Here is a 24630-nt window from a genome sequence, read left to right as displayed (position 1 = left end):
CTTGAATATATAGTACAATTATTCAGTAAGAATCGAGTTAGGCTGAAAGCTGTTCAACTTGAGAATTTCCGCTCACTGTATTACCTCTGCTTCTGCTGTTTTTCATGCTTTTATCCCAAAAATCAAGAGATGCAACAACATCGTAACCTCTGTCATCAACAAAAGCGTACATAATCTCTTGCGAAGACGCATGTAAAAACCTTATATTTTCACCAACAATGACTCGAAGCAAATCTCCATTCTGAACGCTTCTGATTTCAATAAAATTTGAATCAAAGGCTAACAAGTATGGATACCATAAGGCAAAGGCATGAGGTACACCTTCCCACTCAATCATCCATTTAGGCCTGACTCTCCATCCATTATGGTTAATGAAAAAAGAAAAACTGGAATACGAGAGCAAGAAATCACTGTTGATTCGATCAATATTTAAAGGCTTCAAACCTTCTTTACCAGTTGCAAATTCCAAGGAAGTATCTGCAGGGTCAAGTAGTTCCTCCATAGAATTATTAACAAGCGAGACTATTTGAAATCCAGAGGAGCATCCAACGCATAACTTTGTCTTCAAAAAATTAATAGAAACAGGTTCAGAGGAGAAATGGATATCCTCCTTGTTGTTATTGAATTTCTTTTTTTGTTTCTTTTGTTGTATAGGATCTACTGGCTCAAAAATCCTAACAATATTAGATGTCGATTTGGCAGCACATACTAACATTCTACCATCACAAACACCTGTTTTAAAAAATGAAACATGGTTCATTAATTCTTTGCCTAGCTTCGCGTTTTTGTTAGGATCACCATCCTGTAGAGTAGAAAGCGGCCAATAGATAAGTTTCTTATCACAAAGAGCGATGAAAAGCTGATACTCTTGAATGATTTCCGCTTGGATAACATTGACTTTACCAATGACTTTCACCCTTGTATTGTTTGAAGAAGATCTGTCGCTGACGTAAACACCCGAATCAGTCCCGTAAAGTAGTTTCCTGCCTCCATCAAACGGGACGACACAATTAATTCTATTTTGAGAGTCAAAAAAGTTAGAGCATAAAGGTGTTAAAGTGTAAACGTCGTTGTCAGCAAGAATTTTGTTCGTTTGTGCCTCAATCTTGCTTGATAAAATCTTTTGAGTTGCCGGTGTACCATATAGAGTCAACTCATACTCATGAGTACCTAGATACTTGAACGAAAGCGGGGATTTGCAAACAGTAGAATTTAACGGAACCATTGTAGAGTTTAAACTTGGACCAATATGCGACGGTGCAGAGCCGGTTTTACTAGCTAGTTTTCTGATAGCTCTCATTGTGGGTGCAGTTTCAGTGGTCGAAAAGAATAATAAAGGCAAAGGAATTGGCCTCTGGTAAACTCTATAAACTTCTCTTTTATTCACATACCCAATTTTTACAAACAACAAGCAGTGGTCAAATAAATAAACATGAATTTCCCCTTGTTTTTCTTTTTCTTGATAACCTTTTTTCTTTAGAACACACTGATAAATGACTTTTCTGTTATCTGCACTCAATTTCAGGTCAACCAGCTCACCTGGTTTGAATATTAGTTTCTGCTTTATTTGAAATAAGTTCATCTTATCAGATTGTTTACCAGTTTCGTAGTTAATCTTAGTTAACATTTTTTCTAACAATTCGATAGCAGAACCCAACCTCTTGTAATCAGGAGATTCTGGATCAGTATGATCTTTAATACTCTTCAACAATAGCGGGTATCTTGCAGGCCTAGTGGTGGGTTTTGATAAGAAAGAAGATAAATCTAACCTTTTAGACTCCTCTCTTTTGGCAGTATCTTCGATGAATCTTCTAAACAATGGATTGTGTCTTCTTTGTCTATCAAATTCGTACTTACCAATAACTTGACCTGCACCATAGGTCAAAAAAGGTGTGAATTGAGGGATGTATTCAAGGAAAATATCAGCGATTGTTTCAACATAAGGATTCTTTTGTTGCCTTCGAATTAAAGCCTCTGCAAATTTATGATTAACTTCCCAAATCTCATTGATATTATGGAAAACATTTCTAATAAAATGATCTCTCTCCTTATCCTTGATGATTTTTGTTTCAGACAAGGGTCTGATCCAAAACTCTCGAATATATTCTAGATCCTTGATAAACGTCTTCTCGGAGTTTATCGTTTCAAAAATACATTCTTGTCTTTTAATTTCTCTTTTGTCAAGAGAATTTAGTAGCGACTTAGGAACCGAGAGTTGCCAATATTGTTTCTGGTCATCTTGAGTGAAAAGACTATGTGAATCAGAACGAACTAAACTTTTCAATTGAGCTTCCTGTCTCATTTTTTGTTCAAATCTTCTAGGACATGACACACTGTAACATAATTTTTCCACGGTACAAGTTGGTGAATAGCATTCAGTGAGTAGAGTGAAGACACCACATATTTGCTTTTCAGGTGGTGGCTTTTCATTTTTAGTATTATTATAAGTGCTAACAGAGTACTCATCATTTTGGGTCATATTACTAGCAATAGAATTTTGTCTTCTAAAATTATCACTTGATTGATCATATAAGAATTCATCATTGATTAAATATATCTCATTTTTATTATCTCTTAATCTATGTTCATATGTAACATCATGGAATAAACGTTGAGCATCCAAAGACCTACCAATAATTATACCTAAATTTCTATCTCTTGTTCTAGTAACTTTGCAGAGAATATCGACTGCCTCTGCACCAGAAAAAGAATTTCTGTATTCAATACCATACTTAAAATGACAACTTAGCTTAATCTCATGTAGAAAGGCATCTGCGACTTCAGAAAGCAATGCGGGATAAATGTACCGTTTCTTCACAGAAACAGAAGAAACTAATGCCGAGCTAGCTAAGGAGGTGGCTGAGGCAATTTTACCCTTATCAGCACTCTGTCTAAGTGAGGAGTTTGATGTAACTCTTCTGGTCAGAGTGCTAAATGATCTGGATTTTCTTACACTATTAGCATTGTAATCAACTTTCTGAGGAATGGTCCTACCATTGGACGTTGCTTGTTTGGATGGAAAATGGTATTTTTCCATTTCTCTAGCAGAACTGTGTCCAGTAATCGTTGGTGAATCCATTTGGTTTATCGAGGAAGAGGAAAAATTTCTTGCATTCTTTAAGAAGTTTATTGATTGTCTAATAATTGGGCTCTTTCGAATGGAGGATGAAGGATTGACATTGTCTTGAGATGGGGATTTAGGAACCTCATTATGTTGAGATTGGTAGGAAAGTGGTGTGACGTTTGATGAGAAACCTTCTCTCGTCACTGGTAGTGATGGTGATCGTTTTGCAGATTCAATTTGTGATTTTTGCCTGCTGCTGTTACTGTACTCGGAACCCGATCTTTGTTTTATACCAAATGCTTTACCTGGTAAAAGTTCTGTCTGCGGTCTATATATCGATGGTGTTGTGGCTGTAATTGCAGTGGAGGTTTTCGATTGATCATTTTGCTCACATAAAGCATGTGGGTTTGGAAGATCACTAGCTAAAGAAGAGGGACCCTTTCTCATTGTTAATGGACTGTCATTGAAATCATCATCATAATCCATAGTTGGCTGCGTATTTATTGGAGGTAGTTTACCTCTAATATTCCGCTTTTGCAGTAATGTCGGTTGTTGTTGTGCCTGTTGGGGCAACGGTACCTGTGGTGTATTAGAGACAATTTCAGTATAATTATGCTGTTTTTGCTGAATCTGCTGCTGCTGATATTTGGCTTGAGGTGCGGCTTGTTGCTGGTTGAATATGGCTGCTTGAGGCGTCCGAGTATTCATTCTTTCATAAGCCGGGCTTGAAAGCTGAGTATGTTGATGCTGAAAGTTATAAGATGGAATTCGTTGCTGTGTTATTGCCTGAGAACTGAGAGATTGTTGATTTTGATTAAAATATTGTTGTTGTTGCTGAAGTTGATGTTGCTGCTCCTGCTGAAGTTGATGGTGTTGATGACGAAGTTGTTGCTGGTAGTGCTGCTGCTGATGGATGGATGTATGGCTTGTAGCGCTATCACTTGATGGTGTTCTCGTACTATTCGGACGCTCAAGGGGGGTGTTGTAAACACTCAAAAGTTGGTCTTCATTGAACTTTGGATTAGTTGGAGTAACTTGAGATTTAGATGAATTGGTGTTCTGTCCTGGATAGTTACCTAGTGATAGAGATGACTCAGATGAAGTTGAAGGAGTCGGTGCATATGCAGTTGTTGATGTATTAGACTTGGTAAGTTGGATTGGATGAGTTTGTAATTGCTGCCTAGAAGGACTTGAACGGGTAGAGTATACTTGACTTACACTTGCACTTGCCGAGTAGTTTGATTTGACTGGAGATGATAATTGTTCATATAAATGATGATTCAACTGTTCTTGGACATGATGTTCGTAAATAGGCGATTTCACCCTGGGAGTCGGTAGGGAAGGAATATCCGAGAGAGGCATTGCCGAATGAGTCTCTGAAAATTGGGCCTTCAGTGAGTCGACATGTTTCCCACTTTTCTTTGAATTGTGGTGTAAATGCATTAAAGTGATTAATTGAATTCACAGCAAGAAATTGAGCTATGTATACACCCTCTTCAGGCCAATCAATAGTGATCCAGTGGCTTTGTTTGTACCTATATCCGCTAGTTCTGTGTGTTCTCCTTTTCAGAAAAGAAAAAAAACAAGGTTGTCTATTTTTTACCGGTATGCAAAGAGTAGGCCGGATGTCGGCAGCAAAATACACACGGGCTTGATGCACAAATTCAGGATATGTCAAAACAGGAAGCATTGATTAAAGGTACTCACCTCATGACACACTTGGAAATAGCTCGCCACCATCCGAATCCGATGCAGAACCAGAATTAGCAAGGGCGAGTGTGTGCATGTTTTTCTCAGATTCTAGCTGCCGGTAATAACCAACTGCACTTCACAGGAAAGGGGCTTACTAGGCAATTGTTTCACCGAGACCCTATAGTGTGCAACTAAAGATGCCTGTAAGTATATTCATTCTCCCCCCTCAACTGATGCATTAGTGCTACGTTATTGTCATTGCTGATAATCACATACTAACCTCTTTTTCACTTTGCAGGCTTATCATTCTACTTTCCTCGCCGAAGAGGATACAAACGCTAGAATCGTAGGTAACATGGCCGTCCTTCCATTGAAGACACAATTTAAAGGTCCAGCTATACCGGCTATGGAGGAATACGATATTATTGACGAAATTCTGGATTTATTTAGGGCCAACACATTCTTCAAAAATTTTGAAATTAAGGGAGCCTCTGATAGAACCTTGATATACGGCATTCTGTTTGTTTCCCAATGTTTAAATGCTCTTTCACCAATCACAAACTATAATAATGCTGTCCGGATACTTACTAATTTGGCACTCGATGATTTTGCAATTCCAGGTGACATTGGCTTCCCATTAAATGCTCTTTATCTATCGCCTGCTAATAAGAACGATGCCATGTTCCTAAGACAATATTTGGCTCAATTTAGACAAGAGTTAGCAAACAGATTACTCCAAAGATTATACCAACAAGGTCCAGATCAGCCAAGTAAATTCTGGTTGGCATTTGGCAGAAAGAAATTCATGAATAAGTCTTTATAATCTTTTATGAGGACCTCTCTTTGTTTTTACTTCCTTTTTTTGTTTGAAAAAAAAGTGTAGACACTTTCTCAAACCATATAAACTTATGTACTGAATTATAACTTATATTTTACACGAATCTATTAAATCTTAAAGACCTCAATTCCATGGTGGTGTAACTCACTAACCATATCTTCCATATCTTCACCTCTGAAATCCCACCCTAATAATGAACTCAATCCCAGTGTTTTCAAACATGGCAACCTTTCTTCGTCAACTGCAACTGTAATATCATTAGGTGTCAATTTATCACACATGCCCATGTATCCAACACTTTCAATTACAATATTTTTCAATGGACGGTCATACTCTTCCAATGTTACAAGGTACTCATCACCAAATAATTCCCAAGATATATATGCAACATCCACACAAAATGATCTTATATTTGGGCAGTAATAAAAGACGTGATCTGCCCCTTGATCACCAATTTTTGGCATCGGGTAGGTTATGGATAACCGCTTCAGGTTTATCCCAATATTCCCTAATATGTAATCCAGTCCACTGCTTGTGAGGTTCGGGCAATATGCAAACTCAAGGCAAGTGATTGTGTGTGGGAATCTGACATTCATTGCAAAAGTATCTGAAACACCCCCTTGCAGTCTCAAGTACCATAGATTCGGTGGCCAGTTGAAGTCATACTCATCACACACAACAGAACTTCGAGGAAAACTCAGTTGCTCCAATAAGGTCAGACATTCACAACTTTTGAATAATTCAACTAGATTAACAGTTTCATTAACTAACCTGAGGTCAAGTATCTTTAATTTTGAACATCCTCTTAGACTAATCAATGGCGCAGGCCCAAAACTTGATTGCGAAGATACAAATATTTCCAACGATGGACTGGTTCTTCTTAACAGTTTACTCATATTTGAGTTTTTACCGCTCTGTATCACGTTCGATAAATCCAGACATTTGACAGTATTCTGAAACTTTCTTTTCAGTTGCAACTTGACATTTTTACCATTACTAACGCTTTCTTCTGGATTTCTCACTAAAGCTGCATTATCACCACTGATAATATCTAAAAAATCAAGAAGATTATTAGCTTTTAATTTTGGATTTTCATAAATGTCTTTCAAAAAGGACCAATAAACCGTCCTACAAACCAGTAGATGATTAGTACAGTATGGATTTGGCGTCAATTTCAGAATGGTCAGAATCAATTCCAATGGCAATTTTAATTTTCCTTGAGTCTCCGCTTTTCCCGTAATATTAATGTTTGTTGACTTTTCTAGATCACTATTGGCGTGATCACTGGAGTTATCATACCATTCACTAGCAGTGCTTTGAACTTTCAGCTGCTCAACATATTTTTCAGCCGATTCCCCATAGACGTATTTTTTATAGAATGCCCCACGGTTCTTTTTAGGCCTATTTTTATTAGCCATAGAGAAAGGTGTAGGTGGTTTAACGTGAGTTTAATGAAGAAACAATACGGTGTGAACTAGATGGCTCTTTAAATTTTTTATTCTAATAATTCATGAGTAAAACGATCTCCGAAATTTTAGCATTGTGCGTACAATCGACATTAGGTTTTCCAAATTTTTCTTTAACCTTTTTAGGGGTATGATTACCCAGCGGGGAAGTACAGCAATAAGAAAACACTTAAAGTACAGCTTCACTATATTCAAACACACATGCTTCCGTTTTCTTTTCAGGGGTGATAATGAAGCGTTTATTTTGAAAATATTAGATTGAACTTGCTCAGTTTTATCAAAAAGTGTTTTTTCTAGATGATTGAATTTGTCATTAAGGTTGTGGTTGAAGGCATACAACAACAAGTTTAGTTGGACTTTATCGTCTTCTAACTCTAGAAGTTTCTTTTCCATCTTGAAAATTTTGGCTTCTAATTGGTTAATATGAGCTGAAGAAGTTAGACAGTTGTGGTCAAAAGCCGAGTTTCTTTGTATGTTTATGCAATCATTACTGGCACTACCTATATGATTAGCTGAGATACATCGTTTACTAGATGATGAGCTAAACGAGATGACCGTGTTTGTATGTGTGACGTGTGTTCTATCAGATAGATTATAGATCCATACTACGAAACACCACACTAGAAAGCTGGTTCCCGATTTCCAAACGGATAATATCCAAGCAGCTAACAAAACAACGGTGATTGTGGTACAAATGTCAATATGTACACCTTGGGTTGAATTTCTTATTTCTCTAACTACAAGTTTTAGCTTCATTCGACAAAGACTTGTTGATAAGGGCAGCTGGTGCGCTATGGAGTAAGTTCCTACTGCAATCATCAACAGGATAATCAAACACACTACTGGACCAGCAATATTAAGCTTGAGTGTCGATATTTCTTGTAAAATTGTAAATACCAGGCTCACGAGAACAATTTGAGCAGTAGAGAGGGTAATTCTTGGTTGTGGGTTTTTACTGCATCTTCCAACGGCTGTTCTTAGAGCAGAAGATACTTTTGAAGTGTCCGGAGTCATATGAATTGTCGATTTAGCTACAATTAAATGTGCTGACTTCTTTATTTATCTCTGTACCAGATATAATGAGGTTGCCCTTCAACACCAAGTAAAATGGAATCTGTAAAACAATTCCAAGCTGAGCCTCTATTCTTAGATAAGAGGTTCTAGAAAGGCAAAACGCTCCCACGATCACGTGCATATATCAAGGGTTTGGGTTTCCTATTTGAGATATTTTTTCTTTGTTTTTCATTAGTCGCCCCTCTCCGGAGCAAAAAAAAAAAAAAACTACCTTCGACCGCAATTTCCAAACTTCTCTTTTTGGAAGCGCTGTAAAACTGGTTCGCACTTGCCCTTCAAATTCGCAGTCACACGTTTCTGGCTCCCCCCCACCTCGCTCTCAAACCCCATTCGAAGGTGGCAATTTCCCTTTCAAACTGTGAATCTCCGTTTGCTCAGATTCTTCACCTGAATATCGAATTTTCATTATACTACTACTTTACGTTAATTTTTCATCATAATATTGAAAGATTTTTAGAACCTTCTTCACAGAGTAGCTTACAAGAGTATACAATACATCCAACATGGTTTTAGTTCAAGATTTGTTACACCCAAACCCAGCTTCTGAAGCTCAACAACACAAATTAAAGACCTTAGTCCAAGGTCCAAGATCTTTCTTCATGGATGTTAAGTGTCCAGGTTGTTTACAAATCACCACCGTTTTCTCCCACTCTCAAACTGCTGTCACCTGTGACTCTTGTACCAATGTCTTGTGTACTCCAACCGGTGGTAAGTGTAAGTTATCTGACGGTTGTGCATTCAGAAGAAAGTAAGCTCTTACATTATGATTGAAAATTGGACCAATATTAAAATAAACCGGTATTGAAATACAATCTCTCGTCATTTTTTAGAAGAAATCTTTCATTCCAATATTCATTTTTATATTAGTTTTCTATTAATACAAATAATAATTTTTAAAAACAAATAAAAATTAATAAATTTTAATGCTTTCAGTATCCATTTAAAAAAACAATTCTCTAAACTAGGAACTTCATTTTTGATTGATTTTTGATTTAATACCTGCTTGGCTCTAATTTGAATCACACCTTCCAACTAAGTTTTAATTGATGATTTTTGTAAGTTTCTTGAAAAATACAAAATAGACATCAAAACTTTTTGATTGCATGCGTTTATGCGTTTATCCATCGTTATTAAGTCAAATCAATAAAGAAGGTTTCTAAGTAGAAGTTTTAATTTAAAAAGGAAAGGCGTTTCTCATTTTTTTAATTTTGTTCTCTGTTAGACGTTTACCTGAACTTTAGTATAAGAATTGAGATTGGAAATTGAAATCTTTAAGAAAATGTACGACGCCATTTTGTATCTCACTATCCTTTTACTCTAATATTGTCTCCCAATCAAAATTATTTACAGTTTATACACTATATACCTAACGGTCCTTTTCGAAAGAAAACCCAACAACACATCGCAGTAAATGGAATTCGTGCACATATGAGTATACGTGTAAGGGTAAAAGCCGCTGCCAAAATGCAACTTCTATAAATCTTCCTTAACCAACTTTTTGGCAGCCTTTTTTATAATTTCCCTTGACTTTAGTAAATTGACAATCCTAACCCTTTCATTGTTGAGGTGGGCATTATCACTCGATTGCCCAGTAGGTATATGAATGGCCGAGGATTGGAATGCCTTCTCTAAGAACCTGATAGCTGGGATGCTACCACCTTCCCGAACCAGAATCGGTTTAATGCCCCATTCTTCCTCAACACATTCTGAGACAACTTTGAAACCGGAACTGTTTATATTTCCCAGCCATGGTTCGGCTTCATGCATGATCTTGATATTTAAATGATTAGTACTATTCAGTTCATTAAAACATTGGTTAACGTACTCATTAAATGCTTGTTTGACATCATCTAATTCCTGACCTGGGATAATACGGATACTTAATTTAGCCTCTGCTTTCTGAGAAATAACTGTATCATTGTCAGGACCAGACATTTCAATTTTATGTAATGTCAAACTTGGTAGTCTCCATTTTCTCAATAATTCGTTGATATTTATATCAGGTATCCTACTACTGATTTCCTTATAAAGAGGCCTTTCCCACTCTTCTAAATGGTGAGCTATATCGCCATCCTGGTTCAGCCGTTCGTCATTTTCATAAATCTTTTCAAAACCTGCAATCATAATCTTACCATTATTATCTAGCTTGCTTAAGATCTTGATCAAGTCCATTGATGGCTCAACATAAACACCACCATCAACACCAGAGTGTCTGTCAGGTCTGTCAGACCAAATTTCTACCTGTATCTCCAGTTTACCCCTTAACCCATAATTCAAGGATGGGTTATTATTATCCAACCAATATGAATTACTTAACAAAATCCAATCAATCTTTTTGAAATCACAAATTTCCATAATATTGTTGAATATAACATTCTGAAACCCCCAACTACCACTTTCTTCCTCTCCTTCAATCACAAACACAACATCACTGTCTAATTCGTTCTTTGAGTATAATTCAGCTATTGCAAAGATAGACACCAATAAAGGTCCTTTGTTGTCAGTCACACCTCTAGCATAAAGATAACCATCGCTCGGGGTCATTGCAAATGGAGGAGTATCCCATGTTGTAGATGAAGCAGGTATAACATCATAATGCCCATACCACAATAATCTTGTAGGTTCAAACCCATTTTTTATCTTTTGTGAGTTAGCCTTAAAAATTGCATGCACAACGGGATTGCCACCATTTTCGACCGGCAATAATTGTGTCTTAGTTGCCCCTAAGGATTTAAATAAAACTGTTAGATAATTGGCACATTTCCTACATTCACCCATGTAGAGATCCGGTTGTTTGGAGACCGATTTGAAGCTAATCAACTCTCCCAATATGGCCAGAAAATTTTCGGTAGTGAAGAAATTCTTATCCTTTCTAGAGTATTTTTTATGATGTTCAAATCCACCATCATTATTCTTCAGCGTATTCACACTACAAGTATCATTTATATCATGTAAAGGCCATAAGGAAATGGTCTTGTCAGAACCGGCACCGACAAGATATGATTCGTTATTGATTTTAAATGTTTGCAATGTTAAGCATGGATCATCCTTGGTTATTTGAATAATAGTAGAATTATTTGTGCCTATTTCCAAATCTAAATTATCCAACGAATTCGTTAATTGCTTCTTGACTATTCCTGAATCCGTACCAACTAATAACCATTCTGGAGAATTGTTATCATTAGAAAGCACAGCTAACGTATAAACGTCACCACTGTTATCGATTTGGATTGTTTTGATCAATTGGAATGTAGTTAAATCCCATACATGGATGTTGCCATCCGACGAACCCGCGTACACAGTCAATGTTGGTTTGTGTATAGCCAATGAATAGATCGAATCAGCCTGTGCGTCCTCAAGAGATTTCAAATGAACTAGAGATTTTTGTGAACTGTATCCCCATAATCTAATTTCGCCGTCTCCACCGGCCGAGATGATTATATGCTTGTAATCCTCAGCCATGTTACCACCAATAGTAGATGTTAGGGGATCTGCAATTGTAATGTAGTCGAGGGCATATAGATATCCATTATGAGCATAGGAAATTATATTATTTACAGGAATTTGAATAACTTGAACTTTGTCTGTCAACAAATCAGCGGATGTAGAGGACGGAAGTGATGGGGTCAGAATACTGCTGTTCTTTTTGATCTTAGTTCCGTTTGAATCAAAAAATTTGTCGAACCTATTTGACGGCATAAATTGGATATGGTCGTTGGGGGAACTTGTGATGTCAGGATCAATATGGATGAATGACAATGAAGCATTTTGAGCGCCAATGAATACAGTTTTGAGCTCCTCAATCCAGGAGATGGAGAATATATCACCAACATCAAGCAAGGAATAGATGGTGTGTGTTGGTACTAAATTTGTTGTAAATTCTGCATTAGAGATTGCAATTGATGAATCTTTGTCAATTACGTCTTCAATTTTCCAAATCTTCACCAACGAATCGGAACCGCCACTAAAGAGAGTATCTTCACATTCACTAAGTTTCAAACAGAGTACAGATCCTGTATGTGTTTGTAGTTCTAGCTTTTTCTGAAAAGTTACCAAATCAAGCACGATAATTGTGGAATTTTGTGTACCGCAATAGAGCAACTTACGTTTGGGAGACGCAGCAACACAAAGGATCGAGTCTTTATGGGTCCATCTATGCAGCAAGGATTTCTTGAAAGTTGTAGTTTTGTCAGTTGTCAATTGTGAGGTGGAATTTAAAGATTCATGGTGATAGCTGAAGCTGGAAGACACAAGCTCCACGTTATGAGTCCTCGGACTTAGACTTGTTGGAGGTGTGCAAGATCCACTGGGAGTTTCCTCCAAGGCAGTATCAAGTGAACGGTTCAGCATTAATAAGAATGCAGTTTATTTTGTCTTAACAATGCCTTAACTGTTTGGAAGAAACAACAGAGACAAGAAAAAGCAAGAAAGCAATTTTTCAATGTTCTTGAATTTATGTAATGACTGACTGAATTTTAACAGACATAGTGATGATTTCCTTCATTTAAAATAGAATATTCTTTCATTTGCCTAAAACAGACAAAAATAGCACGATAATGCGAAACACCTCAAATAGGAAACATAAAAACTGTGGCGCTGGAAACGTATGCATAAAAGACGTGCACATTCAAATGTGATTTCTAATGTACATTCTAGTTGTGCGCAATTACTGCTATTGGCCAAATAAGTTTTCGCCCTCACCAAGAGCGAGAGAGCCTACGAATACGAAAATGTTGAAAACCAACATGTTTAGAATATGTATGTAGATAGGGGGAATCCAAGAGCTCTGTTTAGGACCCATCGAATCATGTCTGTTGCAAGCTCTGCTGCCTCCAAACTCAACTGGTCAAAGATCATTCCTCAATTAGGCCTTACCGGTCAAACTGCGTCTTCTTTAACTGCATTTAAGAAGAGAAACGATGAAGCAAAGAAGGTTTTGTACACATTGAAGGAACAACCAACTGAAGTTGACTTTGGTGCATACAGCCAATTAAAGAACTCCAAGATTGTTTCTACCATCAAGTCTGATGTTGCATCTTTCAAGCCATCTACTATTGATTTATCCAAGCAATTAAATATCATTGAAGCTTTTGAAGTTAAAGCGATTGAAAATGCAAAGAAGACCGAATCTTTAGTTCTTGCTGAATTGTCTGAATTAGAAAAGACTTTAGACAACATTGAATCTGCAAGACCATTTGATCAATTGACTGTTGAAGATGTCGTTAAGGCAAGACCAGATGTCGAAGATAAGGTCCAAGATATGGTTTCAAAGGGTAGATTCGAAGTTCCTGGTTACAAGGAGAAGTTCGGTGACTTGGTCATCATGTAAGACTCTTGAATTATTATCTGATAATATATCCTATTTAACGACGCTTATTAAAACATTATTTATTCTTATTTATTAACTCTTTTAATAAAAAGGCACATTTGAAATCTACTTTTTTATTTTTTCCGTGGCTTTTATGAGCATCTAGATTGTTGTTTACCAAAGACACTTGATAGGTGGTCTTTTTGGACATATTGAAATGTAGCGTGCGGACACATGTAAGTGTAAACTTGGCTTTCTCCCTGTACACCAAATAAGTTTCTTGGCCTTAGAAGCAAAAAATACATTTTTTCACTCACAGAGACGTAAATCTACAAAATCGTATCTTACCTACCGACGTACATTTAATACTCTTGTTATTGTAGCTATGGCTGATAATAAGACGCTCTCGAGTAAGTTTATTGAGGCCCTCTCTGCCGAGAAAAAGGAGGACTATGAACAAACACATCAGTTGTTATCAACAACACCCCCAAAAGTTCTTACACAAAACGGCCTAGCCATCTTGAATCTTGTCATTGAGAATATTCGAACAAGTTTGGGTGGCAAAATCATACTTGAACTAGTCCCAGATCCATCTATCTCAGGTAAGGGTGACAATATCAACAACCCATTGGCTAATAATGACTTTAAATCCGGCGATATCGTTAAATTAGACCCGTATCCACCAAGTAACCTTAAAAAGTTACAGAATTCTTCTAACGAAAAAGATCAATGGGAAAGTATAGAAAATTCAACTACAATTGAAGGTGTTGTTACCAGCTCAAACAACATGCGTATAAACATTGTCCTTGCTAACTCCGATACCCAAGAGTATATTAACGAACGTGCATGGAAACTACAAACATCCAATACGAGACTATGGTTGGTGAAAGTTAGCAATGAGGCAACCTATAGACGTATGGAATCAACTTTGAGGAAACTATCTGAGTATTCGTTAGATGGTATAGCTGATGGTATGTATGCACCAGATATCGTCCAATATCTCCTTGGGAGGATCTCATACAGTGTCCCTACAGATATCCCAGCATCACTCGAATTGGTTAATAAAGGACTCAACAAATCACAAGTTGATGCCATTGCGTTCTCTTTGGTTTCTCAGATTTCAATTATTCATGGTCCACCAGGAACTGGTAAAACTTCTACATTGGTTGAATACGTTCTCCAGCATTTGCAGATGTATCCAAACAAGCGTATTTTGATTACTGCTCCATCGAACATAGCAGTGGATACAATAGTGGAAAGATTATCTCCACATCTGTCAACCAAATTGATTAGAGTAGGACACCCGGCACGTATGCTATCAGATATTCGGAAACACTCACTAGATTATGTGGTGGAGTTGACAACAGGCGAGGAATTAACTGGGATTGAAAAAGATATAGCAAAGCTAGAGATCGAAGTTAGGAAACCCAGAACTAGCAAAGTTTACATTGACCGGAAGTCAATGTGGGCTGAGATCAAGGATTTAAAAAGAGAGTTCAGAATTAGGAGCAAAAAAAGTGTCAGGGAAGTTTTAATCGGATCAAAGGTTGTTGTTTCCACATTACATGGATCTGGATCTTGGGAGCTGACTTCCAACATTTATGGCTTTGTAGGTGAGAAGACCCCCCAAGGAGGTACAGGCTTTTTTGATACTGTCATAATAGATGAGGTATCCCAGGCAATGGAACCATCATGCTGGATTCCTATAGTTAATCATGCCCCTTCAAGGTTAGTTCTTGCCGGAGATAATAAGCAGTTACCACCCACAATACATTTAACAGACGGGAAAGATTTTAGAGTGCTATCGAATTCTTTATTTGATCGAATCGTTAAAGTATATGGAGGTGACGAATTTAAAATTCCATTTGTGAAGTTTCTAAACATTCAATACCGGATGTGTGAGAAGTGTATGGTTTTTCCTAGTTGGGAGTGGTATCACGGTGAGCTAAAAGCTGCAGATAGTGTGAAGGATAAAAAAGTTGTTGATTTGCTAAGGGAGTATACTGCGGAGCCAAAGGAAATAGTCAAAGGAAAACCGAAAGGAAGGACAAAGGATAAGTCAAAGAGAATCAGGAAGTCGAATAAAGCAAGCGTAGAATTAGTGACCAAAAAGATCGAAGTGTTGGAAGTGGATGAAGCCGATCCCGATTTAATAGAGCAGTATATATGGTATGATACACAGGGAGGAACATGCTCCGAGTCTATCGATGATTCAACAATAGGCTCTGGTTCCAAATATAATATAGGTGAGTGTTATATTGTACAGGAACATATAAAAAAGCTCATAAGACTCGGAGTCCGGGAAAGAGATATTGGAGTTATAGCTCCATATAGCGCACAGGTCTCTCGCCTACGGTCCCTCATTCGAAATGGTTCTTTAGAGGATGAATATGGAGAAGACACTGAAGACGGTCATGATGTGTACCCAGACGTAGAAATCAGTACCGTTGATGGATTTCAAGGTCGTGAAAAGGAAATCATTATTTTGAGTCTTGTTCGTTCGAACTTTGAAATAAATAAGGCAGAAGTTGGGTTTTTATCTGACTTCCGTCGATTAAATGTGTCCATCACTCGATGCAAGAAACAACTTGTTATTGTTGGTGATATGGAGACAATGGAACGGTGTGGTGTTCAAATGTTACAGGATTGGTGCGAATGGTGCACAGAACACGCTGATATAAGATACATCGAATGATTCAACTGTAAAGGTTGAGCACTATTTCTGTGTCCGCAGTAACTAAACACGCCAATTTAGGATTATGGACAACTATTCTGGGTATGGCTTGTTTATCCACCAAAGAGTCTATGATTATCGGACGTTGTTTAGGGCTTAGATCGTGTAACGACCATGCCAGTATTGACGCATCACCGCTACCACCAAAACACCACTTAGAATCAGGAGTAATGTCAAGGCTTCCACTTCTCACGACATCGTCAGTATCTGTAACAAACTCTGTAACACCAACTAATCGACTAACCACCGAATGCTGGAGTGTGTCAATGACAATTTTGTCACGGCCGGGGACATCCACTATAAGTAAATTACCGGCCCATTTCATGCATTCGACATCACCATTCACGTCTACGGGGATGCTCGAAATGAGACCATTGGGGAAATAGTCCACCTGTACCAGATTGACGACTCTTTTGGAACCATTCCAAATGGCCATAATGGACCCTGAGGGATCAATAGATATTACTGGATTTCTACCCATTCCTGCCAATGTGGAATTAGGGGTTTCTGTTCGAGAGTCCCACACCCGAATAGTACCATCCCTCGATGCAGAATAAAATGTATCAAAGCCATAATATGTGGATGTGGATGAAACAACAGAAGTAACTTGAGCAGTATGAGCTGTAAAGTATCGAATGAACGAGTTTGTGTTCAAGTCTAAAAATCGTAACGCATTGTTTGCCTTATTATTATTAGATGCTGGTATAGTTGATGCAATAACACACGAACTCGGTGTACTTTGCTGCGATGCTTTCAGTAAAAAAGTGCCATTCGAACATCCGTATTTTTTAGAGTAAATTGTCTTGGAATGTCGGCCTCGCAGGGCATCATATAGTTGCAAGGATCCGGCAGGAGATGTGGTGATGAAGAACGTCCCCTGCGGGTTATGTGCAAGAGAAGTGAAAGGGGTATCCTTCCCTGGGAATAGTTTCACTGGAGTCAAATTTTTCACTTGTGACTCTCCTAGGGACACAGAGGGAAGACTCGATAGTGACATTGTTGCGTCTTCGATTGCAACAAGGAGTTAGTTGGGGCCTATCAGCAAAACTGTTGATTACAGACACTTTCCCCTCAAATGAAAACTTTTGACTTTCTTAATTAGTAGCAGCGCTCTCTCAACACAACAATATCAGTAGAGGATCCAATTTACTTATATGAAACAACGTGCATGTCTGCATTTCTCTTGGAATGGGTAGAATCACACCCTTAATATCCCCCGAGGTGTTTGTTTATATAACATCTCTTAGGGATGCAAGAACTGACAGCTACGTGGTGCCGTTTCGTTTGGGAAACACACTTTCAATTGCAGCTCCTACAACCTTGTTGTAACGAAACTATTAGATATCCACATGTGATAATGACCAATACACAATACAAGTTTCACATACACACGCCAACTGTGTTTGCCTGTTCTCTCAACGAGAATATCAACAACAACAACAACAACAACAACATCATCATCATCATCATCACACAGTAGTTTAACTGCTCCCCCAGCCTCCTGATATCTTTAACGTACTTGCACTAAGCAGAGATACTGTTCCCCTCTTCCATCGAACAATTGGTCATGTACACACCAGCGGACATGAACAATTGTAATTGTAACTGGAGTGTAGTTAATCCAAGTCCTCACTTTGCTTTCCTTTACCCAGGGAGAGACACTGTGTTACAGTTAGCTGGGCGGCTGGTAACAATATCCGATAAGGAGCCCGCTTGTGTAGAATACCCTCACCACTTCAAGGGGGTCTTTTGAAAATGGGACTCTACAATGACTCGTCCGTGCATTTCTTCAAGAAGGGCAAACTTGGAGCACCAAGTCGAATGAGTGTATTTTCGTTGGGTAACATTACAAGAGTCGGGGTGGAGCTCACCCTCTTGTCCATGGTTTTAGCAGGCATCAAAGTGGCCACTGGGGTTGAGCTAGATCCAAAGACAGTCAGCCACGGGGACGGTGCAGTTAGAGCGGTGACCTACTGGTTGCACTTTGGAGAGCGGTTGTTCCAATATGCCTGCAATAGGGCAGTCAACTCGAAGAGCTTTAAGAGGGTCAACTGGAAGGACATGAAGGATAACTTCAGCCAGACTTTCCTACAGAGTGCAAAGAGAATGGTGGATGATTTCCAGAGGACAACAGGCATCGATGCCGAACAGAGGATTCAGGAGTTGTAGATAACAAACCTCTGCTTCTAATGCTTAGCCAACTCCCTGTTAATGGCATGTTTGCACATTTTGGAGCATATCTCTACCGAAAACATATCCTCAGTGCAAACTTTGGTCTAAGACATGGGGTCGGAGTGACTATGTAACGCCTTATGCTGGCTCTAATAGTCTCCCACTCTCTTCCGACATGGCTCGTTTCCTCTAACACCGCCAAGCTAAGGAGAAGGCCTCGTATACTAGAAACAGACGATGGACTCAATTGCAGCTACATGGGAGGGTTTCTTAGACACGTTCAATTCACGGTTGCTATTGGCGTGACACTCTCCCAACCCCCTGTTGATCCAACAAGACCCAACACTATTTAATCGATGTGTATATTCCACATGAAGTGGGAATGCCTCTGCCCATGGCCATGGTAAAGTAACTTGGCCATCCATTCACGTTCATTGTATATGCAACTTTATGTAAAGCCAACGAGACGAAAAAAAAAGTAAACCCAAGAAATACATGCAATGTATACAGCTATGCATTGTGTGTTTTAAGGGAATTTTTATACCCTATAGTATATCTGTATATGACTATAAATGCAGAGGTCCTTTTCATTAGGAGACAGAGCGCATAGTGTCTGATCTCTCATCAGTAGGGGACCAATATTGAACTATAGAATGGAGAGTGCAGTAATGTCTGGGTGGGATAAAGAGGTTTAGCAATTCCTCAAGATTTAGCCACCTTGATATCAGTTACTCTTTTTCTCCTTCCTCTAATGGAGTGTAGGCCAACCGCTTCTAACGACAGACACCGTTATAGATTCGGGAATGGTCCAACACTTAAGGCGAAGAAGGACATTTTAAGGTAAGTGGAATGATTAGCTTCAGAGACAATTTTTTTTTTGGAGAATTTACTGATTTGTTACTTATATTTATAAGTATGATTGATACTTCACTATATACAGCCAATGGTGGATGCCATCTTACTCTTCCAAAGGTATAAGGGCATTTGCCTCGTCAAGCAATTCGGCAAGCTCACCAGTTTGAGACATGTTTGTAATGATATCACAGCCGCCAACAAACTCGTTGTTCACATAGAGCTGGGGAATTGTTGGCCATTCCGAGTACTCCTTGATACCTTGACGTAATTCGTCGTCTTCCAAGACGTTATAAGCGGCAAACTTGGCTGGATCAACGCCCTGCTGACCAAGTAGCTGGATTGTAGCCCTCGAGAACCCACAAGCTGGTGCACCTGGTGTGCCCTTCATAAATAGAACAACCGGAGCAGAATGGACAGCTTCTTCAATGGCCTTTCTTGTTTCATCTGAGAGGAAACGGCGCATGGAAAGTGCTGGGCGCAAAGTGGAGGCTAAAGGACGGAGTAAAGAACGTGCAAACATTGTCTCTGATAATTGTAACTTTCTGCTTTGGCTCTTTAGAGAATAGAATAAAAGCAAAGACACCCACAGACAAAAAAGAGTAAGCAGCTGATATTTAATAATTAACAGTTAATAATTAATGATGATTAATGAATAGTAATCAACTCCATCCCTATGGCTATTTTTTTTTTCTCTTTAATGCATTTACGATCCTATAATGCGCGATGCGGAAAAGTGCCACTTGGCGAGGAGAGGAGAAAAATCCATAGGAAAATAATATTCTTTGCGTTGTGTGTTCGACTCTCATTCTCTTTCTTTGTTTTTGATTTTCGTCGTGTCGCGCCTGCCGAATCGGGACGGTGCTGGTTTTTGACTGATTCCCTCTCCCCTCCCCACTTTTCATTTTTTCAGTTTGTGGTATCGGATACTGAGAGGGCATGAAACAATAGAACGAGAGCACATAGATACAGCCAATACAGTCAAGGTTAGAGATTTCCTTTACCTGGTTGAATACAATCGACGTGTCACAACACTACAATGGATAACAGGGATATAGAGGATGTCCTGAATATGGACATCACGTCTTTGCTGGAATCGTGTGAACTCTATCAGGGATACACCGTGCCGGAGAGGACCGTTCCCTCGTCTACTCCAGATAACACCCTGGACTTGGATATCGACAAGTATCTAAACCTACCACTGGAGACAAGGTCGAAATCATGCAACCCACCTTTAGAGGAAGGTGCAAATGGAGACTCAATTGTGGACGATAATCTCTTGGAGGAAATTGATCAACTTATCAATGCCTCAGCTATCTCTCATGGTATACCGACAAGCGAGATTGGGCCTCCCAAGGAATCCTCTAGTTGCTTCAATGGTACTGGTGGTGGTAATGCCGCTACCAACGGCACAGTGCCAGGTACTGTTGACATGTACCCACAACGAAGCATAACGAAGAAGCCCTCGTATAAAAGACTTTCCACCACCCCGCAATCACCGAGTTCAATGAAGAGAATTGCAAGATCCCCCACTCAACAATCAAATACACAGTTTGGAATGGCACATGCAGCTGCTATGCTTGCCACCAATAACTCACCTAGTAAAAATTGTTCAAATATGGTGTATCATGAAAATGCAAAGGCAGCAGCAGCACAGGCTATTGGATCCGCTCAACATAGGAAGCCAATAACATTCAAAACAAGTGTGAAAAGAAACGCCAATTATCAAAATGCTAAGCTGAAAAATGCCAGTATTCAATCGTCTAATGCTTCTGTATACTCCACTCATTCCAAGATTTCTAACGTGTCCAACAACTCTTCTACTTTTGATTCCTTTTACTCGCCATCAACTGACACACTGGAAACAATAATTTCATTTGATCAACCTCGTAGGTTCACCTCAGATAATATCGAATCGAGACATTCTACAAGAACTTCAAGTACTTCAAGCTCTCACGAACTTGTTGCTTTAACTCCATCCCCCGTTGTAAGCCCAAGGTATCAGCAAATTACATTCACACCACCTAATACGATTGGAAAATCACCACATTCTGAACCTCTTACCCCGATATCCAAGACAACAATGAAATTCTCTCAATTGTCTACAAAATCCCCCGAAAAAAAGACATTTCCTTCATTAGAATCAGTTGCAAACGCTGCAAATACTACACCCCAACTTTCCGTTTGGAAGACAAGACCGCAACACCCTAAAACGCAACATGTAAACCATTCAAAACCAAAACTATCGCCTTCACATAGTTCGAAAAGACCTCCCCACAGAAATACACTGAAACTCAACACTTTTGTGGACCGCCAACAGTCTGAGCACCAATATCCATTCCCGACGCCTTACCACCAAACTTCATCACTTTCACCACCACTGCAAGTACCACCACCACCACCACCATTACCATCATCTTCAAAATCATCCTCCTTCTCCCCCAAACAATATACCCAATCAAATGCTGGATATAATTTACTAGATTTTTCTAATTCACCCATTACTATCGTTTCCAACTATACTACTAAAAATTATCGCAACTCTGTAACATCTACGACATCCTCAAACTCTACTATTTCTAACACCTCAACACATACAAACAATGCTCCTAAACAGCCCAATATTGCCCCTTCTAAAAGCATAATTGGACCTTCATTCAAATATACCAATTCCTATGCTTATGCGAAGGAAAAATCTTCAACAAATAGTCATAAGCACGTTAAATCGGAAACACGTCCATTAAACACTGGCCCGGTTAAGTGTGATTTCCGCAGCCTGGTCAATACATTCAACAAAAAGGAAAAGCGGAAACAGCATCCTAAAGTTTATTCTAATATGAACCAAGGAATGTCTGAGTTTCAGGTGAATATTGGGAAGTAGAGTGAGGTGTCGAAACACTGTCAACCCAGATACTAATTTACTAAATACATATATTTATATAGATAGATATAAATAGACAAACGTACTTGTCAACAGGTAATTTCCTAATAAGGAAACTCCCGTTTTTGAACTGTTCATGTTCGCGACTACCAAACGCCGAGTTTCGAAAATGCCCGAAGATAACAGAAATTGTAAGTCTAAAAACAGATACACTTCTATTTCAGGTGTCAATTCATTATTGGGCTGAGTCCAGGTCCTAGTGAGGCTTTCTGGATTAAGTTAAGCACATCTGTTACGGGTAGGAACTCAAAAATTATTAAGATACAGTATGTCCGACGTAAAGACTGACAATGGAGGCCCCTTGGCTGGTAGTAGCAGGGGAACGAACCAACATGCCCAAGGTCAGCAGGTGCAACAAAGCCAAGGAGTTGTACCAGTAGTTGGTCAAAGTACAGATTTTGTGAAAAAATTGTTCCAGATGCTAGAAGAAAATCAGTTTGGTGATGTTGTAAAATGGTCTGATGACGGTGATTCATTTTTAATTTGTGATACCAATGAATTCACCAAGCAAGTTTTACCGTGTTACTTCAAACATAGTAATTTTTCAAGTTTTGTCAGACAACTAAACAAATATGATTTTCATAAAGTTAAGATATCACCAGAAGTTAAACAGCGATACCAGCTTGAAAACGTATGGGAATTCAAGCATCCGGACTTTAATAGGTTTGATCAAACATCTCTCGAGAATATCAAAAGGAAAGTACCCACTAAGAAAGAATCAGCAGATACTGTTTCTGCAGCAAATTGCGTTCCCGTTGTTTCGTACAGGAAATTGGAAGATCGTGTTAAGTTTTTGGAGAAGCAGAATAACGCTTTGAACGGACAGGTTAGCCAGCTTAACGCAAATGTTGCCAAACTCAACCAGAAGTATGAGTCTTTAATACCAAACCTTTTGCTGACCAAGGATATTAATGTATCATTAACTAGGGCCATTGACATATTAGCCAAATCTGTTACATCGATGGGGATCCAACTACCGCCATTGAATTTACCACAACTAGACATTGTGAACGAACCTATACAGATGATGCCTATGCAAGTACAGATACCAATGACAAGCCAATATGTACAAGGTCAACATTCACAACAACAACTATGTCAACCGGCAAACCAACAGATATTACCAACTCAACAACAACAACAACAACAACAACCACAACCACAACCACAACCACAGCCACAACCACAGCAGCAGCAGCAGCAGCAACATCAAAACCAACAACAACAACCAGCAACGACAACACCAACTTCAGCAGCACAACAACAAACGCCATCTCAGCTTCACCAACAACAACAACTTAGCCAGTCGCATCAAGTCACTCAAACTAAACCTCCTTCACAACAGATGAGTCCATATATTTCACCTCCAGATAAACGTAAATCTATTGTCGAACCTATAGTGAGTACGCAAATCGATGCCAACTCAAGGTTATTGAACCGACCTCCAAATACTCCATTGCATGTTCTATTAGTTGAAGATGATGACGTTTGTATTCAACTTTGCAAGAAATTTTTGATGAAATATGGATGTACAGTGATTGTTGTAACTGATGGACTCAGTGCAATATCAGCTGTCGAACAAGTGAAGTTTGATTTAGTTTTGATGGATATTGTCATGCCTAATTTAGATGGTGCTAGTGCCACTTCTATTATTCGTTCGTTTGATAAAGATACCCCAATTATTGCGATGACAGGTAATTACCAACGAAATGACTTAGTGACCTATTTGAACCATGGTATGACAGATATTTTGGCCAAACCATTCACCAAAGATGATTTGTTTATGATATTAGAGAAGCATAATATTAACAAGAAGTTCAATAAGATTGTGGAATCACCAGTCCAAGCCTCTGTACATTCTGCCCCAGTGGCAACATCTGCACAAGTAATTTCTGCACCAGCTACGCACCCGGTAGATAATGTATCCCAAGAACATTCCAAACAGCAACAACATGAACAACGGCTACAGCCACCTTCACAACGACAGGGACAAAGTCCGAATGAACAACCACATCCAAATTCTTTACCACAACAAACACAACAAACGCCTCAGCAACAGCAGCAGCAACAACCAGCACAGCAACAACAGCAATCACAAACCCCGACGCAGCAAGTGATACAACAGCAACCACTTCAACAGCAGCAGCAATCACAAACTCCGACGCAGCAAGTAATACAACATCACATTAAAGAAGAAAGCAAAAATGTAGGGTTTTCCGACGCACAGATTCAGGTTTCTTCTCAACCTCATGATACCCCAAATACCAATATACACATGCAGTCTCAAAGACAACACGATGATATACTTACACCGACATTGTTAGAATCAACGGGTCTTACACCAGAAACTAATGCCGTCGAAGATGTGGATATGTCTGCAATGCTTGGCGTTAATATGAATATAAATGTCGAAAACGAATACCCAGATATTTTCAAAAGACGTAAACTTCTGTGAATATACACAAGCTTGTCAGATTACCACAGTCTCT

General features: G+C 38.8%; 12 protein-coding genes across 12 annotated transcripts; 6 read left to right on the top strand and 6 right to left on the bottom strand.

The window, feature by feature from the left end:
• Positions 1-37: 37 nt before the first annotated feature.
• On the bottom strand, positions 38-4507 carry C5L36_0B01170 (uncharacterized protein; the record flags this gene model as incomplete). The annotated part of the gene is made up of 1 exon (XM_029464468.1): positions 38-4507. The coding sequence occupies one exon, from the start codon at positions 4505-4507 to the stop codon at positions 38-40; it is 4470 nt and encodes a 1489-aa protein (XP_029320327.1).
• Positions 4508-5111: 604 nt separating this feature from the next.
• On the top strand, positions 5112-5579 carry C5L36_0B01160 (uncharacterized protein; the record flags this gene model as incomplete). Its single annotated transcript, XM_029464467.1, has 1 exon — positions 5112-5579. One exon carries the CDS (start codon positions 5112-5114, stop codon positions 5577-5579), a length of 468 nt encoding a protein of 155 aa, XP_029320326.1.
• A 122-nt stretch (positions 5580-5701) lies between these two features.
• On the bottom strand, positions 5702-7012 carry C5L36_0B01150 (uncharacterized protein; the record flags this gene model as incomplete). The annotated part of the gene is made up of 1 exon (XM_029464466.1): positions 5702-7012. One exon carries the CDS (start codon positions 7010-7012, stop codon positions 5702-5704), a length of 1311 nt encoding a protein of 436 aa, XP_029320325.1.
• Positions 7013-7102: 90 nt separating this feature from the next.
• On the bottom strand, positions 7103-8074 carry C5L36_0B01140 (uncharacterized protein; the record flags this gene model as incomplete). The annotated part of the gene is made up of 1 exon (XM_029464465.1): positions 7103-8074. One exon carries the CDS (start codon positions 8072-8074, stop codon positions 7103-7105), a length of 972 nt encoding a protein of 323 aa, XP_029320324.1.
• Positions 8075-8637: 563 nt separating this feature from the next.
• Positions 8638-8886, top strand: C5L36_0B01130 (uncharacterized protein; the record flags this gene model as incomplete). The annotated part of the gene is made up of 1 exon (XM_029464464.1): positions 8638-8886. One exon carries the CDS (start codon positions 8638-8640, stop codon positions 8884-8886), a length of 249 nt encoding a protein of 82 aa, XP_029320323.1.
• Positions 8887-9607: 721 nt separating this feature from the next.
• Positions 9608-12484, bottom strand: C5L36_0B01120 (uncharacterized protein; the record flags this gene model as incomplete). The annotated part of the gene is made up of 1 exon (XM_029464463.1): positions 9608-12484. One exon carries the CDS (start codon positions 12482-12484, stop codon positions 9608-9610), a length of 2877 nt encoding a protein of 958 aa, XP_029320322.1.
• A 406-nt stretch (positions 12485-12890) lies between these two features.
• On the top strand, positions 12891-13463 carry C5L36_0B01110 (uncharacterized protein; the record flags this gene model as incomplete). Its single annotated transcript, XM_029464462.1, has 1 exon — positions 12891-13463. The coding sequence occupies one exon, from the start codon at positions 12891-12893 to the stop codon at positions 13461-13463; it is 573 nt and encodes a 190-aa protein (XP_029320321.1).
• A 364-nt stretch (positions 13464-13827) lies between these two features.
• C5L36_0B01100 (uncharacterized protein) lies at positions 13828-16137 on the top strand (the record flags this gene model as incomplete). The annotated part of the gene is made up of 1 exon (XM_029464461.1): positions 13828-16137. One exon carries the CDS (start codon positions 13828-13830, stop codon positions 16135-16137), a length of 2310 nt encoding a protein of 769 aa, XP_029320320.1.
• A 1-nt stretch (position 16138) lies between these two features.
• C5L36_0B01090 (uncharacterized protein) lies at positions 16139-17173 on the bottom strand (the record flags this gene model as incomplete). Its single annotated transcript, XM_029464460.1, has 1 exon — positions 16139-17173. The coding sequence occupies one exon, from the start codon at positions 17171-17173 to the stop codon at positions 16139-16141; it is 1035 nt and encodes a 344-aa protein (XP_029320319.1).
• Positions 17174-19306: 2133 nt separating this feature from the next.
• C5L36_0B01080 (uncharacterized protein) lies at positions 19307-19723 on the bottom strand (the record flags this gene model as incomplete). The annotated part of the gene is made up of 1 exon (XM_029464459.1): positions 19307-19723. One exon carries the CDS (start codon positions 19721-19723, stop codon positions 19307-19309), a length of 417 nt encoding a protein of 138 aa, XP_029320318.1.
• A 516-nt stretch (positions 19724-20239) lies between these two features.
• Positions 20240-22081, top strand: C5L36_0B01070 (uncharacterized protein; the record flags this gene model as incomplete). The annotated part of the gene is made up of 1 exon (XM_029464458.1): positions 20240-22081. The coding sequence occupies one exon, from the start codon at positions 20240-20242 to the stop codon at positions 22079-22081; it is 1842 nt and encodes a 613-aa protein (XP_029320317.1).
• Positions 22082-22409: 328 nt separating this feature from the next.
• C5L36_0B01060 (uncharacterized protein) lies at positions 22410-24596 on the top strand (the record flags this gene model as incomplete). Its single annotated transcript, XM_029464457.1, has 1 exon — positions 22410-24596. The coding sequence occupies one exon, from the start codon at positions 22410-22412 to the stop codon at positions 24594-24596; it is 2187 nt and encodes a 728-aa protein (XP_029320316.1).
• Positions 24597-24630: the final 34 nt, after the last annotated feature.

This window comes from Pichia kudriavzevii, chromosome 2 (assembly GCF_003054445.1).
Source record: "Pichia kudriavzevii chromosome 2, complete sequence".
NCBI classification, from domain to species: domain Eukaryota; kingdom Fungi; phylum Ascomycota; class Pichiomycetes; order Pichiales; family Pichiaceae; genus Pichia; species Pichia kudriavzevii.
The sequence above is the reverse complement of the archived record's forward strand: the minus strand, read 5'-3'. Positions and strand labels throughout refer to the sequence as shown.